Here is a 21,325-nt window from a genome sequence, read left to right as displayed (position 1 = left end):
TTAATTACAATAGGAGAGATATGGAAGCAACCTAAGTGCCATCAGTAGGTGAATGGATAAAGAAGTACTGGTATATTAGATTCTTTGAATGACTTTGATGTGGAAAGTTCAGGACATAACAACATAACAAAAAAGCAGAAAAGAGACCAGTCAAAAGTTCTACTCTGTCTACATGTCTTAATAAATGTGATGTACTAAATACTAAAATCAAGAAAAAGTACTTGTATATATGTACAATGGAATATTAGCCATAAAAAAAGAATGAAATCTTGCCATTTGGAACAACCTGAATGGACTTAGATTCCATTATGCTAAGTGAAATAACTCAGGCAGAGAAAGACAAATACTGTATGATTTCATCTATTGTGGAATCTAAGAAACAAAATAAAAACAAAACAGAAATGAGTCGAAAATACAGAGAACAAACAGGTGGTTGCCAGAGGGGAAGTCGTTGGTGGGAGGGGAGAAATAGGTAAGGGAGAATAAAAGATGCAAAACTTCTAGCTGCAAAATAAATGAGTCATGGGTATGAAATTTACAGTGTAGAGAATATGGTCAATAATAATGTAATAACTTTGTACGGTGACATATAGTAACTAGACTTATCATGGTGATCATTTTGAAAAGTATAGAAATATGGAATCACTATGTTGTGTAACAGGAACTAACATAGTGTTGTACGTCAACTATACATCAAAAACAATCCCCCCCAAAAAAATACTCACATAAAAATCAGATTTGTGGTCACCATAGGTGGGGGGATGGGGAATTGGATAAAGGCAGTCAAACGGTACAAAGTTCCAGTTACAAGATAAATAAGTACTAAAGATGTAATGTACAACATGATATATATAACTTACACGGCTGTGTGTTATCCATGAAAGATTTTAAGAGCATAAACCCTAAGAGTTATCATCACAAGAAAAACTTTTTTCTGTTTATTTAATTTTGTATTTTTATGAGCTTGTGCATGTCCTCTAAACTTCTAGTGATAATCATTTCATGATATATGTAAGTCAAATCACCTTGCTGTACACCTTAAATATACAGTTGTTATATGTCAATTATATGTCAGTAACACTGGAAGAAAAAAATTAAGCCATGATGCCTACATTTAAGGAACTCACAACTATTACATAGTGAGTCATACAGGGAAATGTCACTGTACAGTTTAATAAGGGCTGTAATAGGAATAGATAGCAAGTATTTGTGGTAATAATAAGGAAGCTATTTTCAACTTGATATTGAGAAGGAGGATCAAATTTTTTAAAAAAAGCAACAAACTGTTTTGGATATACTGAGTTCAGGTTGCCTATTTTCCTTGCAAAAGGATCTATATAGTAGACAGCTGGATATATAAAGTCAGAAGCTATCTGTGCTAAAGATAAAAATTTGAGAGTTTTCAGAAGCTAGAAAGTAGCTAAAGTTGTGGGAACAAATGAGATCACGCAGGGAAATTTTCTAAACTAAGTGAAGGAAAGGTATAGAAATAGACTAAAGATTGGTAGCTACTATGACAACATGTCAAGTACAGTGTGAGATATTGATGGATCTTTGTATCTTTCTTGTCCTAGCTTTATTTTTACTGCGTGGAAGGTATTTTGGGTGTGTTAAACGATGTTTTACTTGGTTTTATTTTGAAGGAGGTAGGGTTATAGCTTTAAAGCTTCAGATTTTTGAGAGGGTCAAAGGGCAGATCATGATGATCAACCCTTCTTTGACAGAGAAACCAAGGGATAAAGAATAGTATTGTTAGATTGGCTGTGACAATGAAGGATGAGAATTTTTTTTTCACACCTTGTTTCCTTGTGCATTGCTTCGGTCACATGCAGAGCAACTCTCCTCACGCTTCAAATTGAGGAATGAAGTAGCAATGGTCAAAAGGAGAAATGTTAGCTCTGTCCTGATTTTTGCAAGTGCTTTCTATGGGGGAGAAAAGTAGATGCAGCAAAAACGACAGCTCTGCTAGCAGCAACAACAAGAGTAATTGATAATTCTCATCAGGCACTTAACAAATTGATCAACTTTTATGAATTAATATAAATGTGAATGTCTGATATGGGGAAATTATCCAAGTAAAGGTAATAATTTATTCCATGAGACTTGGGCTATCCAAATCTAAAATAATTTTTATAATTCTAAAATAGGAAAATATATGATGTAAAAATATTTAGATTAATTTATATGCTACTTATTCTACAGGGCTATGATGATATTACATATATAAATAGTACAGGTACTATAAATACTTTTATATATATATATATATAAATCTTTAAGACACTGTAGTTTCTCATGATTAATATGTATAGCATTTAATTCTATTTCATTGGCCTTAGAACTTAATTTTTTTAATTTTGGAATAATATAGATGATTATAACTTTTGTGTCTTTGAATATTATTGGTTAGATATATTATTTTTTAGTGATGAATCCTTCTTCAGTAAGAGAGATACATGGACTTATTGACTGGTGATACTCTTTTTAATCACACAATTTAATAAAATTAGAATCATAAAAAAAGGAATATCATATTTTTAAACTAAAAACAAGACTAATAATTGCATTGCATTTGTATGATGTTCTTTCTGGAGAAAGTAAGGAAAACTGAAGAAAAACATTTCAATAGTACTAATTTTTAATGTCTATTGAGTAAATCAAATTTATTTCCATTATAAAAGAGCAATAGCAAACAATATTATGTTTCTTCTAATACCAAGAATTACAATAAAGGTATATGGGTAATTTGTGATTCACTGTATTTGTAGCTTTATCTGTATGTTAGTATGTCATTTTCTGGGGTTAGATCAAGAAGACCTTTATACAACATAAGAGGAGTGCGCCTCATATGTAGACAAGGTGTTCCATTTCTATTCAGAATGAATAACACTTGTGCTCTCAGCTGCATTGTGTTCAGGGTAAAGGTATTAATCTCTTCTGTGTTTTCTTTATCATAAAGTACTCCATGGTGCTCTCCTGGATAAATTTCAATTAACCGACTATAGTTCTGATTCATACTTTAGAAATACGTTTGGCAATCAAAATTAAATTCATCCATATTTTTAACATAAGGTGCTTCAAACTCAGTACTGAGGTTCCATAGCTTCCTTTGGCAATTTGAGAGTTTTATATAATTTAAGGGATTTAAAAGATCTTTCTCCTGGGTTAATTTATTGGATTTGCCCATGACTCAGACTGATTTTTAATTTTTTAACCATGTTAAAGTTAATATACTTTGTTATATCAATCTATATGATTTTAATACATTTAAACGTTACAGATATCTATGTTGTAATCAGAAGCCACTAAATAATTACTATATGACATATTTTGTAAGATGTTTAATACATATTTCCATATAAAAAACCTTTGGGTTTTTTTTTCCATTTATAATTGGAAGAAAAATAAATTTAGAGTGTATTCAAATAGCGTTGCTGAAGAAGCTTTTGGAAGCAGCAGGAAAACACTCTACTTAACCCCAATTAGTCTTGTTTTCTACATTCAGGGCAGTTCTGTTTTTCAACATATCCACTAAGCATGATGATAATGAAAATTAATATGGTTAGAAAGCAATTCAATAGCAAATGTTTATAGTTCATAATTGTTTCCTGTCATAATTTTCGTAAAACCTGTCAGCTCTGAAATAAAAGCTCAAGGAGCATGTAAGCTAGACACGTGCACCTAAATTATACAGTAGCTATTCTCCTGCAAAGCAATGCAGAATTCATTTTTTAGCAAATTGAATTATACTTTTATTGCTCTTGGTGAGTTCACTACTTCTCAGAATATGTAAGCTTGATTATGTATCCAAATATTTTAATTCATATGTGAACCCTTATATAAAGAAAATTTCTTGTGGATATATCAACAATGTGAAAAGTTTAACCACAAGAAGAATGTTAGAACCCCATCTCTATAGAGTTTCCTCATTCCATTTTAATTATAAGAATGTCTTTCTGTCCCTTTTTTTCCAGAACTACCACAAATGAAAGTTTTAGCTATATTTTTATTTGTCTAAGAATGTCTTTGCCTAAAATGTACAAAACTCATCATGCCATAAGGAACTGCAAAGATAAATCAAACACAAATCTTGCCACAGGAGAATGAGCAGTACAGAAGGCAGATGGGGTGGGTTTTTTTAGACATCCCACTCCCCATACCCCCACCCCTGCTCTCATTGGGTCTTACATCTCACAGTTGCTCCTTGGTGCCAACAAATGTCAGGAAAAATGGTCAAGGGAACAGGGCAGTTCTGTAATTCCTGAAGGTTTTTGACCAAAGATCTTAGATAATTACAACTAATGTTGATGTCACAGCAATGATGTCACAATGAAGACAGCTATCAGACACAGTAGGAAGGAAGGCCAGTTAGAAAGGAGTCATTGCCAACAACTGAGTTGAAATGTAATAAGAACTTAAATAAGGGCAGTGGTAGCAGAAGGAACACTGCAAGTTTTGATCTAAGAAAGAGGTGACAGGAAACAGCAACTAGTTTGAGAAGAGATGGGTGGACAACCATGCTGAGTTTCTAGGCCTGGGAGAGTAGGTGCCAAGAGTGAAAAAAGAGAAGAGGAGCAGCAGAAAAGACAGAGATGGATTAGATGACCTAGAACAGAGCCTCGAAAACTAAGCATTATGGAGTGGTTGAAAGGGCCATCTGGAAAGGAGCTGTCAGGCAGGTAGGAAGACAGTCAACGTGTAGTGGTGTCATAAGAGACAAGGAAGGAGAAAACTTTTATAAAAATAAGTCTTAAGTATTACAGAGATTTCTAGGCAGGTGAGCACTACGGAAGGATTTGCTAACTGGGCCTAAAACTTTTGACAAAACAGATCCAGTAAAATACAGAGCCAGGAAGGTAAATTTCAATGAGATTACGATTGTGCATGGAAGGCCAAGGAATGGTAAAATATATGATACCACCTAACTTATTTTTTTACTACTTGATAGTTGATTTACAATATTGTGTTAGTTTTAGGTGTACAACAGAGTGATTCAGTATTTCTGCAGATTATACTCTATTATATGTTAATACAAGATAATGGGTATAATTCCCTGTGCTATACAATATATCCTTGTTGCTTATCTATTTTATAAGTAGTAGTTTGTATCTGTTAATTCTATATACCTACTTTGTCCCTCTCGCTCTTCCCTTTTCCCTTAAATCAGTTTGCTAATAGATAAAGTATATAATTTGTATCTGACAATACAAAGTTATAGACAAAAGCAGGATGTTAAAAATAAACTTTCACACACCAGATTATAATGTTGTAAACAAAATGAGGTACCATATCTAAAAGCAAGATTTGACTAGGAAATACTCTTCATATAAAAAGAGGCAGCATTTGAAGAGGAGAACGGATTTTAAAGCCATGAAAACACGATTTTGAGAAAAATGTTTCTGTAGAAAGCTATCCTGTTGACCTCACCCCTCACCCTCTCCCATCCATCACATCTGACAGTGTTTAAGGATAGTTAAAACCCTATCATTCAAAAAGGAACATCATGGACCAACAGAGTCATACATTCATATCTGAAAAAGCCAAAGCAGCCTGTGTGTGTGTGTGCATGTGTGTGTGTCTGTGTCTGTGTCTGTGTGTGTGGAGAAAGAGGGAAGAGACTGACCACTAACTATACCTCCATAGACAGCAGGGAAGGAAATGTCTTACCATGGCCTAGATATGGACCCCTCAGGAAAGCCATTTGGCCTGGATTCACTTGATGTTCTGCCCCAGTGGTTTTCCTAGTCAGGTGCTCAAGACAACCTTGGCATTCTCCTCAGCTGGCCTGAACTTTAGAGAAGCTTCTTCCTGACTCTAGGCCCATGACCTCACCTTTCTCAGAGCATCTACTATTGAAAACGTTCCGTTGTAATTCTTTCTTTGCATCTTTTGAGATATAAATCTTTTTAAAATCTTCTTGCCAGTTTGACAACCAGAGATGCCTTTCTCCGGGACCCAGAATCATCTCTTTGAAATGCAATCATCAAGAAAGATAGTGGCCTTCTCTGTGGGCAGATAGGAGCCTTGTTCCAAGTTGTAAACTATCTTCTGTGATGAAGACATGAGAGACCTTATGTTTTTAGGGGGTAGGGCCAAGTAGCAACACAGGTAGCCCATGGGCCCCCCACCTCAGTTCTTAAAAAATCTGCCACCCTTTGTTTCAGAGGAGTTGAGGAAAAGCTGAGTTCTGGCCTCTCTCCCCTATTGCAATAGCCTTGAATAAAGTCTTCCTTGTCTCTTTCACTTCATCCAGTGCAACTTTTGCTTCAACACAGGCAAGTAGTTGTCAGCAGCAAGAGTCTGTATATAATGTGAAAAACCAGAGGGGACCAAGTTAGAAATGAGGAGCTAAAATCCTAGGAATTGTAGCTGGCAAAGTGTGTCTAAAGGTTACACAAATGCTCATGAGTCATAGGGTTAAAATACAGGACATTCAGTTAAATTTGAATTTCAAATAAACAACATATACTTTTTTAGTATAAGTTTATCTCATGCAATATTTGAGACATACACTAAAAAATTATGTGTTGTTTATCTGAAATTGAAATTTAACTGAGCACCCTATATTTTATCTGACATTCCTACTGTGAGAAAAACAGTTTTAAACATCTGTTCTTCCTGGAGAGCAAAGGACTGCTTACAACAGTATTGATGGCCAGCTGTAATAGCTACACTTTACTATGAACTTCTCTCTCCTTTCTGCCCACTTTGCCCTTTCTGCAAAACTCAAAGTATCTGAAACAGCAGCTAGCTTGAGAGGAGGCCCTAAGAAAAGAAAAAGAAGAGGAACCAGCTTCTTCCTGCCCGGAAAACAGGCAGCAGGTGACAGGTGCCCTGCAGGCCTTGGCTGGTTGAAGGGGGCTGGAGAAGTCATATCTCTGAAGGAAGATTTAAATGTTGATAAATTTCTTAGCCTGGATTAGTTTCTGTATCATTGTATAACTTAGAAAGAAGGTAGGACTCATAGGGACTGCCAAGTTTTCATCCAGAGGCAGAGAAAATTTTCCCCATTGTGAGAGAGACAAAAACAAAGTTCTAGACTCCCATATATTATATTACACTTGTTCAATGTATCAAGTCTATAGATCTAAATACATACATATGACAATAAAATACTTTCCAAATTTTATGTGCCTCCAGATTTTATGAGATTAATTCATTTAAAGAATAATTTTAAAAGGATAACTGTAAAAATTATTAATCACCTTGCATATTATAGTAATACTACTTATAAAATATCTAAGTATTATTGACAAGCACTAAATATTAATGAATATTAATAAAATACCTCTATGAGACAAATTTCTAATCTTTTTGTGTCACAGGCTTTTTTTAACTTTTTATTGAGGTATGATTACATCAAATAAAATTCATGAATTTTAAGAGTGTAATTTGATGTACTGCCATTTGTATCACAGGATATTTTAAGAGTCTAATGAAAACTATTATTTCACATATGCAGGGACACATTTTTAATACAATATCAGGGTGTTTTTCTCATCCATCTAAAATTTTTGCTTAAAGTTTTTTCCTATGGACTGGCAGTTAATTATTCGAGGCAATGACTTTACAAATTTATTATATATCTAAATTTCTTGAAGTTTGACCAAATATCTATAAATACCAGTGTTATCGTTTTATATGAATGTTAACTATAAATGCTATGTTCTCATCTACTTGATTAGCAATAGAATTCTATCAGAACATATATTAATATGACTTTTTTTTTTAGATGCAGGCTTATTTTTTCCATCTTTCAATGGGAATTCCTACTTAGAACTGCCTTTTTGTACAACCCTGAGGAAGGAACATAACAAAATTGTTAACATCAACTTGACTCTACAAACAAGCACTTTGAATGGAACAATTCTCTACAGTGAGTATTAAATGTTTGACCTCCTATATGTCATGTTTCTTTCTCAAATGTTAACCTACTGAATTAATGAATTATTCATTTAAATGTTTTGGGAAAACTTTTCTAGTCCAGTGAATGAAGTATTACCAAAAAGAAATCTTGTTTCTTTCTAGTTTTCTTTTGCAGTTTCTTTAATTTATGAGTCACTTAGTGAAACATGACTTACAAACAGGCTCTGAACCAGCAAAGAAGAATACAGCAAGCATATAAATTTGATAGCAAATGGCTATAGCAGTGAAACAGTAATGCTGCAAATGTTTCAGATAGCATATTTTTATAATATAAATAACTAACATGAATTGCATTCAATACTTGGTAACTTGGAAAAAGGTATTTCAGAGCTGGTATTCATTTGACAATTGGGAAAATTCTTATCACTCTTTAAGCATTATCTTAAAATTAGCTGGCAAAAAATAAAAAGTAGTATTAACAGTATTTGTTTAAGGAAATACCTCCATGTGCAGGGTTCTCTACATTCTGGACTCTTTCACTCATGGGCAAATACCACTAAAGTGTATTGCTTACAATATTACAAATGTGACAATTGTTTTTTTCTCTTTTGAAATGAATACACCATAGTTTTAATAGTTCCCTATATTGGAGATACAATGTCTTCAGTACTTGGATAGATGATTCACTGCAAGGCAACTCATTATTTCCCAAATGAGTTTCTCTTCCACTTTGAAATATTTTGCAAAATTGATTCATCTTACTGTATTTTCTAAACAAAACTTAAACATTTTTATTACTTGAATATGAGAAAAATGCCTAAAAGAAGCATTTTTGGAAAACTGGGTGTAGTTAAAAGCTTTGAACATTAAGTTAAAACTGGGAATTTATGTTATATTTTAGAAAGAAACTAACTTGTCAGAACTAGGCCAGCATTATTTATTTCCCAAGAGTGTAAGCACCCATGTTTAAACGATAGCTTTAAAATATTTGATTTATTTATGTTAAAAAAAAGAGAAGAAAATAATAAAAGAAAAACTGATTTTTATATGGGAAACCTAAGTGGTGATAGGTGACTATGAAACTTGGAGGTAATAGTGCATTTCAGGTGAAACAAAGCAAAACATAAAACAAAAGATATAAACATAATACTTTAAAGCTGCAAAGAAAGAAAAGTCATTTTCTGGCTTTGCAGTGTTTTAAGTTACCTAGATATGGAAGGTGTTTCCTTGTGAAAAGTGTGTTTTTAGCAACTGAAAACAGCTCATAGCCAAAGAAGCAGCCAACCTCTGGGAATTCTCTTACCTGGGCCCGTGCTGCAGGCACACGTCCACACTGCCACTCAACGTTCTCTTTCTGAAATCCATAGACATACATGCCACGTGTGTCCACTCTGTTCAGGCTGGTGCTCTAAACCGGTCAAACCTAAGCTGATGTTAGTGCCATACAATTACTTTTGCCTTTTGTAGCCAATGACCTACTAAAACAGTCAAACTAAAAATTATTAGTGAGAAAAGAGTGCCCTTGGAATAATGAGCAGCCTGTGTCTTTGTCTTACATAATTGTTGCTATCACAGCACTGGTTGTGTGGAAGCTGTTTACTCAAGGGAGTTTCATAGCCTGTGGAGGGAGAAAATATTTTTGTCTGTAGCACGTTCTTTTTGTTCATGTGTAAGTGATCATTTAATCCCACACTCTTGGGAAGACCTCAGCAGAATGGTTTATGGTGTTGCTGTCTTCACTCCTCTTGGAATCTGTCAACCTCATAAAAGCCTCACAACAGATGAACACAAAGATATTCGTGATTCATTTAGACACCCGCAGTTTTAAAGGTGTCCCTTAACTTGACTTCAGGGCTAATTTTCTTTCCTTTGAAATCAGTATATTATGTGTAAGGGCAATTAAAAGTCGTGAGGAAATTAAAACAGATGTTAGAGTGTAAGGGTTTTTGGGTTTTTTTGGGGGGGGTAGAGGGGTTATTTTTTACCTTTGCTATTTTTCCCTATTCCTGAACATTTTAGCAAAAACTGAATTTCATTTCACAAACATTTATTGAACATTTTTGCTTTGTATCACCACCTATTAAAGGGAAAACGATAGAGAGAAATATTAGATTGATAAGCCAATGTCAGTTTTGAATTATATTCTTATTTCAGAACTGCACCTTTATCTTTTCTCAGTTTGCCTCAACAACTAATTGATGTTGAAAAGGGAACAAAAGGGAGATAAAGCTTGAATCCTTATGGGGTTACAGTAAAATTCCTTAGAAAGGATAGTTTTTAAAAGAACTCTCTGTGGGAGAGAGACAGCTCTGAGAACAGCAGTCAAGATGAAAAGAAAGCTTTTTGAATCTGCCACTGAACCAATTCAGAATTCTGGAACACAGTCAAAGGAGCTGCTAATAGGTCACGGGAGAAGGGGTGAGACCACACAAAACTCTTTAGGTGCACTTTCAGAAAATGAGCTCTGTTCAGCGAGCAGCATCAGTCAGGTTTTGTCATGGGATTTATTACTATGCAGGTGAATCCATTCTGTGCTATTTCTGTGAGAAGAAATAAGCAGGCCCTTTGGAAGGATGTGATCTGAGAATTAGGAGAAGACATCTAACCGAGGTGCAGGAGGCAAATTACATGAGCAGCTCCAGTGGAAGAACAGAATTCAGAAATAATCTTTATATTACTTAGTGTCTGTATTTAAGAAAGAGAGCAAGAGGACTGGTCTTAGAAATTTATTCCAGGTAGGAATTGATAGAACAGATAAGATTTTTTTTCTTTTTTTTTTTTTTTTTTTTCCAAATACTATCATATATTCAACACCAGGAGAAAATTATCTTCCAATTCAATATTGCATAACTTTAACAAAATTACACGTTTAAAAATTTTTTCTGTTGTGATAGTTTTTTTAAGAATTAGATAAGATTATTGAAGCCTCCTTTCTGGTGCATTTAGGAAGGGCTGGTAGAAGAGATATTTGATATTGCTGAAGAAAAAAATTAAATCTGAAGGATCATAACCTCTGTCTTTCTCTATAAAATGACTTCCCCAGAAAAACACACAGTATCTTCATTAGACACCTTTTATGCCAAGACCAGTGAGATACCACAGCATTTCCCGACATCTTATTAAGAAGCATCTTTTCTCATAGAAAAAGTTTGCTCCATTTTTTTAAATCAATTTTACAATGTGTAGCATAAATTTCTCTGAATGTCTTTGCCCCTTGTTACTAGCTTCCAGTGGAGCTTGCTCCAGACAGAGAAGGGACAGAGTGGGATTGAGAGCAGGGATGGAGGAAGTCATGCATGGCCATTCATAAGACACCTAGAGATCACTTTATTATATCATCGCTATGCGGCAGCAAAGTCAAACTCAACAAATTGTAACTGAGTGCCACAAAGTGCACTGCACTCGGTCAGGCCCTGGGAGGGGTACACAGATGAATAAGATGTGGTCTGTGTCCTGCTTCTCACCATTCAATGGCGAGATCCTATGAGCCTAACTCCATGAGGAAGCTGACTGTGACAGTTTTCTAAAAGGAGTACACAGTAAGGACTGGGGCTGAGTGGAGACTCATCATACCAGGAATCTGGGCTTATATCTCTTCTCTAACTAGGGAACACCTCATTGTCTGAGTTGGGTTTTACATCTATTCCACCCACACCCTCAGTACTTCAACCAAGGCCTCGCATAGATCAGCACTTGATTAGAATAGTTCTTAAAGTTCTGTTTGTGAGTTACTCAACTGTGGTGGTTACAGTAAAAAATTAGTAGTTATTGAAACTTTATTTTAGAGAACTATTCTGTTAAACATGGCTATATTTTCTTCCAACAAAAGGGTATAGATTTTGCAGGGTTTAGTCAAAACATAGTTTGAATCAAACGTAACTTTTTCCTGGGTCTGCTTAAACAATTAAGAACAGAATGGGGGTTGGCAAAATTTTCCATAACAACCAGAAAGTAAATTTTTTTGCAGACCAGACGGTGTCTGTCATAACTGCTCAACTCTGCCAGTGTAGCATGAAAGCAGCCATAGAAAAAGTGAATAAATGAATGTGGCTGTGCTGCGAAAAGACTTTACTTACAAAACCAGTCGATGGCAGAATTGGTCCATGGGGCAGAGTTTGACAACCCTTGACCTAGAACGATGTGATTCATTAAACTTCTCTTGAAATAGACGATTGTGTTAAAAACAACTAGATTCTATTTCTATCACTGAAATTTATGAATAAATAAATCAGTGAGCAATTCAACTCTGTTCTGATGTAATTACATAAGAGAATGGACCAGTGAGGAACAAGGTTACTCCTGGTCGACAGAGGAAGGGGCAGAAACAAAGAAATGAGCCTAGTCAGGACTGAACTTGCTGCCATGCCTACCTCAAGAATGATGTCAACCAGTGATTAGGAAAATTACTCTGGAGCTACTCTACCTGGCTCTGCCCTTTGGCACATTACTGAACATCTCTGTAAAATGGAATAATATTAATAATAACAATGCCAAAGATGTTAAAAAGTTGTTTTAAGATTGAGAGAGTTACCACATTTAGCGTGCTTAAAACAGTGTTTGGCATACGGCAATGTGCAGTAAGTGCTCAAACATCTTGTTCAAATATGCTTTAATCCCTCTTCCCTCATGTCTGCCAGACAAGAAAGGACTTTACGAATGGGAGGCCCAGGATATTTTTATCAAATGGGTGTCATTCATGTTGCAACCGTTTGATAGACATCTCCACTGTGGAAAAGAAAAATTCAACCATGAAAAAGTCTAGAATCAGGACTGCGACAGCAGTGGGATGAAATTGGGTCAATTTTTAGTTTTCATTCTTGTCCATTTCATCTAAATGAAGAGGATTCATTCCTCTAAGACTCTGGTATTACGACTTTCTTTTACTGGTTAAGCAGAGTTAGCAGGCTAGGAAAAATTAAAATAGGCTTTCTGTAAATTTCAGAAACTGGCCCACTCTGCAGCAGCACGTGGGAAACATTTAAAGCTGCTCTGCCTGCTGTCCATCCAGGGACCAGCCGGCTCACCACAACCACATCCTACATACATGCTGCTCTACAATGTCTGCAGACCATGAGCTACTGAGGTTGCTGTTGGGTTGCTGCTGCTATGGACAAACACAAACCTTTCAGGATAGTGGGGAAAGTGGAGTTCTAGAGCTGCAGCAAGAGCCTGGGTTCAGTGGAGAACCCAGGGCAAGCTGGGAGAACAGTCTTTATCACATGCCACCAAGGTGGTACCAGGAAGGAAGAGACCATCAGCTGCTGCCACAGGCAGTTCTGATCCAAGTATCAGGAGGTAACAACATCACCCAAGACTTGAGCCCAAATCGGTTGTGAGCTGACTGTACAACATAGAGCCAGTCAATGAAACTTTCTGTTTTCTGTCTGACTACGAAACATGCAGATGTAATTGTTACTATCAAATTCACAAGGTTTGAAAAAATGTACGTAAAAGTGTTTTGAAAAATACAAAGTACCATATAAATGTATGGTGTTATTTCTTTTATGGGAGATGGTAGAAATCCATGTCACTTTATGGAAATTTCCAAACTCGACTGTCTACATACCTGATATAATAAACATATTATCTGTATTCATCACCATCAATTCTATAAAGAATGATGTTGAGTTTTATTTTAATTCAAAATGATGAATCTCTTCTGATCATTTGTTTATACGTGATCTCAGATCAAACTGTCATTCATGTTTTGTACCCCATTCATGTTGTATTCGATGAAAATTTTTCTCCTTGGAGTTGATTTTGGTTTTATTTGCTCTAATATAATGTGAATCATTTCTCCTGATATACTTCATAACTTCAAAAACTGAAATTAGCTTGTTTTCCTTTGTTAAAGGTTACTTTTCAAAAAGGCATATAAAATGAACACGTCAGAGATTTTATTTAAGCTATTAATTGATGAGGGGACTGGCAAGATACTACAACCAGTTCAAAGGAGAATACAAGGAGCAAAGTCATACAAAAAGACTAAGGAATTCTGAAGCAAACTTGCAAAGGGATAGAAAGCAGTTCTACCTCCATGTACTAACCAATTGCATTTTACCAGACACAGTTAGTATGCATTTCTACAGACAAGAATTATTTGAATTATTATTCATTTTCTCCAACTTATAAAGTTGCAAAATAGCTCACAGATAAAGAAAGGTGACAAGAAACTGAATGGGTGAACTAGATTTTTTTCTTTCCTATTTTAAATTCTTTCAGTCTTTTCTGACACTTTTCTCTGAACCATTCCTGGAGATCTGAGTGTTGCTTTTATTCCATTCTCTAGAGCCTGATGCCTGGAGGGAGAGATAGCCTAGGTTTCCTGACTTTCTTGCTGAGATGTTAAAGAAACATTTATCTGAGGTTCAGCAATACCTTTAGTTTCACTCTGGTCTCTCTTTTTTTTTTTTTTTTTTTCTTTTAAACTGATGTGAATTCTAATACAGAGGATGTGAATTCTAATACAGAGATAGTTCAAGTTTATCCAGATCCCTGAGTATCTTCAAGACACTTTCAAGTTTCCATAACATCAAAATTATTTTTTTTACTAAAACTAAGACATCTGTCTTTTCACTGTGTTGACAGTTGCACTCATGATACAAAAGTCACAGTGGATGAAACTTCTGGCACGTCGGGTCATGGCTGTGGCACCGAATTGTATTTGGTCATTTTGTTCTACTCCGCTATGCACTCAAAGCACAAGCAGACACAAAAATTGTTCTTCATGTTGCAGGAAAACGGATTCACTTTTAAAATTCTCAGCCCTTGTATATACAACTCTTTAATGTTCTATGTACAAAAGGGGAAGTATACATAAAGCAAGTCTGCTACATACTACATACTACACACTAAAGTATAATAACTGACTTGAGGAAAAACGTATGTGCATTTTTTTAAGTTGCTGGTTGAAGTAGCATTATGAAAACATGACTTGAAAATTGACTAAAAGATAACCTATGGTTATTCAGACTTGCATATTTTACAGATTTTTTTCTCAAAAATTAACAAAGCAAACCTGTTATTTCAAGTTAGGCAGCTAACAATATTTGTTCACAAAGATAAAACTCAAGCTTTCTAAGAAAAATTAGAATTTTAGAAAATTTACCTTCTCTATAATGAGCTTCTGAGCTTCCCGATACTTTCTGATGAGTTCAGTAGTAATATCAATGAATGTGCTTTATTAATATATTATATGATAAAATATGTCAACATTTGAAAGATCTCTTTAACCCAGTGAACCAACATTTTTCAAATAGTCAGTGCATGATGTTACAAAATCATGCACATGTAGAATACCCACTCAAAGTGCAAGAAAGACCAATGGAATTTTAATGTAACAGAGTATGTAAAGATCATTAATATAGTCTCAGATTCCACTTTGCAACTAAACTTTAAGGAACTACCATTTGTCCAATTTGTCTGTATTTAAAAAGGCTTCCATTACACCTACATTCTTTGTGAGGCTAGAGTTTGTATATTTCAACCAAAGCAACAATTCACAACAGATTGAATACAGAAGTAGATATGAGAATCCAGCTGTCTTTTATTAAGCATTACATTAAATATATTTGCAAAAGAATAGAATAATACTACTCCTCTGATTATTTCTTTTTTTTTTGGAAAATATAATACTTTTCACAAAATATGTTTATTTAGGTAACATGTAATGGATTTTATTATTGTTATTTTTAACTAAACTAATTGATAAATATTTGAGAACTTTCTCAGTTTTAAATTCTAATACAGTAAGTATCAAAAGATGCAAACCATGTAAACAAAAGCTTTTGGGGGATTCTTGGTAGACTTTAAGTGTGCTAAAGTGTCCTTAGACCTAAAAGTTTGAGAACTACTGATTTAATATAATTTTCATTTTAAAATCCATATACACTATGATTTTGCTCTAATTAAAAAAAACTTTCTCTCTACATATTCGTCTATCCAGTTATCAGCCTTTGTATCTATGGAAGTGTTTGCCAAATATTAATGCTAGCCATTTCTTTTTTTAATTAATTAACTTTTTATTAAAGTATAGTTGATTTACAATGTTGTGTTACTTTCAAGTATACAGCAAATTGATTCACATATATATATAAGTATATATATATTCTTTTTCAGATTCTTTTCCCTTATACATTATTAAAAATATTGAATATAGTTCCCTGTGCTATACAGTAGGTCCTTGTTATTTATTTTATATATAGTAGTGTTTATATGTTATTCCCAAATTACTAATTTATCCCCCTCTACCTTTCCCCTTTGGCAACTGTAAGTTTATTTACTATATCTCTGAGTCTTTTTCTGTTTTATAAATAAGTTCATTTTTATCATTTTTTTAGACTCCACATATAAGTGATATCATATGATATTTGTCTTTGTCTGGCTTACTTCACTTAGTATGATAATCTCTAGGTCCATCTATGTGGCTGCAAATGAAATTATTTCATTCTTTTTTATAGCTGAGCAATATTCCATTGTGTATATATATATATATTATATATATATATATATAATATATATATATATTTTATATATATTATATATATATATAGTATATATATAGTATATATAGTATATATATATAATATATATATATATATAATATATATATATATATATACCACACCTTTATCCACTCATCTGTTGACGAACTTTTATGTTGCTTCCATGTCTTGGTTATTGTAAATAGTGTTGCAGTGAACATTGGGGCACATGTATCTTTTCGAATTATGGCTTTCTCCAGATATATGGCCAGGAATGGGATTTCAGGATCACATGATAACTCTTCTAGTTTTGTAAGGAAACTCCATACTGTGCTCCATACTGGCTATACCAATTTACCTTCCCACCAACAGTGTAGGAGGGTTCCCTTTTCTCCACACTCTCTCCAATTGCTGGCCATTTCTGAGGGTTGTAATTTCAGTTTTTAGTGCACTTTCACAAGTATTTTTTATATTGCTTGAGTAAAAAAACAACAAAATCATTATCTTAAATGTATATATTCACAAAAATAAATAAAAGTAAAGAGTAGAGAATGGGGATACTAAAAATTTAAAAATATATATTCCACAAATATCTGAAAATTCAGTAAATACATCATGAGAATTATTTGCTTTGATGATTTTGGATCAATTGGAAATCAAAAGAGAAAAAATAAAAATTGACCCTGTATTAATTTCCTATGGCTACTGCAGCAAATTACCATAAACTTAGTGGTTTAAAACCACAGAAACCAGAAATATAAAATGTGTCTTATACAACTAAAATCAAGTTGTTAGCAGGACTGGTTACTTCCAGAGGCTCCAAAGGAGAAGCTATTCCTTGCCTCTTTCAGGTTTTTCTGGTGGCTGCTGGCGTTTCTTGGCTTGTGACTGCATCACTCCAATCTCTGCTTCTATAGTCACATAACTTGTCCTCTTCCACTCAAATTTCCCTGTGCCTCTCTCTTAAAAAGACACGTGACTAATTTTATGACCCAACCAGATAATCCACGATAATCTCCCTATCTCAAGATCTTTAATTTAATCACACCTACAAAGTCTCCCTTGCCATATAAGGTTAATATTTGCAGGTTTCTAACAATTAGGACATGAATATCTTTCGGAGCTCTTATTCAACCTACCACAACCCCTTACTTCACATCATACACAAAAGTCAATTCTCAGGAGAGTGTAGCTGTTAAATAAAGCTTACTGAAGATAATATAAGAGAATAACTTTGTGACTTTGAGGCAGGCAAAGATATCTTAAAGATGATACAGAAAGTACTAATCATAACCACAAAAGAAACAACTGGTAAATTTACCCATACTAAAATTAAGAACATATGTTCATCAAAATTGACCCCTAAGAGAATGGCCAGACAATCTACAGGATTGGAGAAGATATTTTCAATATATGTAGCTGACAAAGAGCTTGTTTGTATGCTCTTTTATGTGTATGTATATATATCTATATAAATATTACATATATACATAGATATAACTCTATAATCAATAAGGAAAAAGCAAACAACCAAACAAAAATAAGAGAAATACACACAAACTGACACTTCACAAAAGAGGATATCAAAATAACCACTAAACATGAGAGTATGCTCAACTTCTCTAATATGATGAAAACAAAAATTAAAGCCAGAATAATAAATACAGAATAGTTAAAATCTACAATGTGATCAAACCAATTAATGGTTAAAACAAAAAAATGGATCAGCTGACATTCATATACTGTTGGTAAGGAGTTAGAACATCATTTCAGAAAAAAAAAAAAAAAAGAAAACTGGTAGTAGCTACTAAATTAATCATAGTCATATTCTGTGACAGAACAATTTAACTCCTGGTATATACAAAGCAGAAATGTATGCACTTCAACACCAAAGACACATACAAGATTGTCATAGCTGCATTATTCATAAAAACCGAAAACAGGGTGGGTGGATTTCCATCTATAGAAGAAAAAATAACTGAATTGTGAATATTCATTTAATAGAATATTATAAAGCAGTAGAAATGAAGGGTGAATGCTATCTCGCAAACATAATATTGAGCAAAAGCAAATAGATGCTAAAGAACATATAAGTATGATCCCACTAACATAAAGATGAAAATCAAGCAAAACTATTGCTATTGTTAAACATCAGGATCTAAGTTCCATTTGGTGGAGGGAAGAGGGGAGCACTGATCAATAGGAATTCTGACAATGCAGAAAATTTTCTTTTTCTTAATTTGGTGGTGTTTGTGTGAGCAAGTTCACTTTGTGAGAATTCACTAAGCTATATGCTTAAAATTTGTGTGATTTTCTGTGTGAGTGATACTTCAATTAGGAATGTTAAAAAAGAGAGAAATCTATGTACCTACAAGGACAGATATCTAAAATTTACTGTTGAGTGAAAAGAAAAGTGAGCAAAGCTATTTATTATATTATTTGTTTTAAAAATAAAATTAGGGCTATACACATTTTTGTATGTGTATAAATGATAGTAAAGAATACCTCAAAGGGGGATGAAGGATGGGCTGGCAGAAAGGGGAATGTTTCTCTTGTTCTTCTTTATATATTTCTTTACCATTCCAATTCTTATGAGACATATTAAGATTAAAATATAAATAATTGATAATAATAAATCAAGTTATAAATACTCAGCAGGTGCCAGGCACTTTTCATTTATTATTTTATGATCACAGAAAATCTAACAATTAGTTGATCTCATTATCCCATTAGAACCTATTGGGAAACTGAGGTTGAAAACAGTTAAGGTCATAGTTATTAAGAAACAAAGTCAGAAGTTAAAATCTCATGTCAAGTTAATGCTGTTAATACTATGCAATCCTCAGCCTGTGGAAAATAATGTATATTTTTACTATAGTACTTTTTACATTGAATAATTATCTAATAAAACTCCTATCATCTCACTGAATGATTACTCCTTGAGAACTAAGATTGTGTTTGTCACAGTAAGATAAGCAAAATGAGAAGACAGAAAAACACAGCATATGAAGGAGCAAGGTAAAAACACACCAGACCTAACAAATGAAGAGGAAATAAGCAGTCTACCTGAAAAAGAGTTCAGAATAATTATAGGAAAGATGATCCAAAATCTTGGAAATAGAATAGACAAAATACAAGAAACATTTAACAAGAACCTAGAAGAACTAAAGAGGAAACAAGCAATGATGAACAAAACAGTAAATGAAAATAAAAATACTCTAGATGGGATCAATAGCAGAATAACTGAGGCAGAAGAACGGGTAAGTGACCTGGAAGATAAAATAGTGGAAATAACTACTGCAGAGCAGAATTAAGAAAAAAGAATGAAAAGAACTGAGGACAGTCTCAGAGACCTCTGGGACAACATTAAATGCACCAACAGTCGAATTATAGGGGTCCCAGAAGAAGAAGAGAAAAAGAAAGGGACTGAGAAAATATTTGAAGAGATTATAGTTGAAAACTTCCCTAATATGGGAAAGGAAATAGTTAATCAAGTCCTGGAAGCACAGAGAGTCCCACACAGGATAAAACCAAGGAGAAACATGCCAAGACACATATTAATCAAACTATCAAAAATTAAATATAAAGAAAGCAAATTTAAAGCAGCAAGGGAAAAACAACGAATAACACACAAGGGAATCCCCATAAGGTTAACATCTGAGTTTTCAGCAGAAACTCTGCAAGCCAGAAGGGAGTGGCCAGATATACTTAAAGTGATGAAGGAGAAAAACCTACAAGCAAGGTTACTCTACCCAGCAAGGACCTCATTCAGATTTGACAGAGAAATGAAAACCTTTACAGACAAGCAAAAGCTGAGAAAGTTCAGCACCACCAAACCAGCTTTCCAACAAATGCTAAAAGAACTTCTCTAGCAGGAAACACAAGAGAAGGAAAACACCTACAATAACAAACACAAAACAATTAAGAAAATGGGAATAGGAACATACATATCGATAATTACATTAAATGTAAATGTATTAAATGCTCCCACCAAAATACACAGGCTGGCTGAATGGATACAAAAACAAGACCTGTATATATACTGTCTACAAGAGACCCACTCAAACCTAGGGACACATACAGACTGAAAGTGAGGGGATGGAAAAAGATATTCCATGCAAATGGAAATTAAAATAAGCTGGAGAAGCAATTCTCATATCAGACAAAATAGACTTTAATATAAAGACTATTACAAGAGACAAAGAAAGACACTATATAATGATCAAGGGATCAATCCAAGAAAAAGGTATAACAATTGTAAATATTTATGCACCCAACATACGAGCACCTCAATACATAAGGCAAATACTAACAGCCATAAAAGGGGAAATTGAGAGTAACACAATCATAGTAGGGGACTTTAACACCCCACTTTCACCAATGGACAGATCATCCAAAATGAAAATAAATAAGGAAACACAAGCTTTAAAAGATACATTAAACAAGATGGACTTAATTGATATTTATAGGACATTCCACCCAAAAACAACAGAATACACATTTTTCTCAAGTGCTCATGGAACATTCTCCAGGATAGATCATATCTTGGGTCACAAATCAAGCCTTGGTAAATTTAAGAAAATTGAAATCGTATCAAGTATCCTTTCTAACCACAACGCTATAAGACTAGACATCATTTATAGGAAAAGATCTGTAAAAAATACAAACACATAAAGGCTAAACAATACACTACTTAATAACAAAGTGATCACTGACAAAATCAAAGGGGAAATCAAAAAACACCTAGAAACAAATGACAGTGGAGACACGACGACCCAAAACCTATGGGATGCAAAAAAAGCAGGTCTAAGAGGGAAGTTTATAGCAATACAAGCCTACCTCAAGAAACAGGAAACATCTCGAATAAACAACCTAACCTTCAACCTAAAGCAATTAGAGAAGAAGAACAAGAAAACCCCAAAGTTAGCAGAAGGAAAGAAATCATAAAGATCAGATCAGCAATAAATGAAAAAGAA

The 21,325-nt window shown here is 34.0% G+C and overlaps 1 protein-coding gene across 1 annotated transcript in view; it reads left to right on the top strand.

Moving 5' to 3' along the window:
- EYS (eyes shut homolog) overlaps window positions 1-21,325 on the top strand; it is a 1,820,808-nt gene that overhangs the window by 1,404,931 nt on the left and 394,552 nt on the right. Inside the window, exon 30 of the mRNA XM_068550856.1 lies at window positions 7,733-7,876. Coding sequence (XP_068406957.1) covers window positions 7,733-7,876 — 144 coding nt within the window. The remainder of the gene's footprint in view (window positions 1-7,732; window positions 7,877-21,325) is intronic.

Source organism: Eschrichtius robustus, chromosome 9, assembly GCF_028021215.1.
Source record: "Eschrichtius robustus isolate mEscRob2 chromosome 9, mEscRob2.pri, whole genome shotgun sequence".
Taxonomy (NCBI): domain Eukaryota; kingdom Metazoa; phylum Chordata; class Mammalia; order Artiodactyla; family Eschrichtiidae; genus Eschrichtius; species Eschrichtius robustus.
Note: the sequence above shows the minus strand (reverse complement) of the source record. Positions and strands in the feature narration are given on the sequence as shown.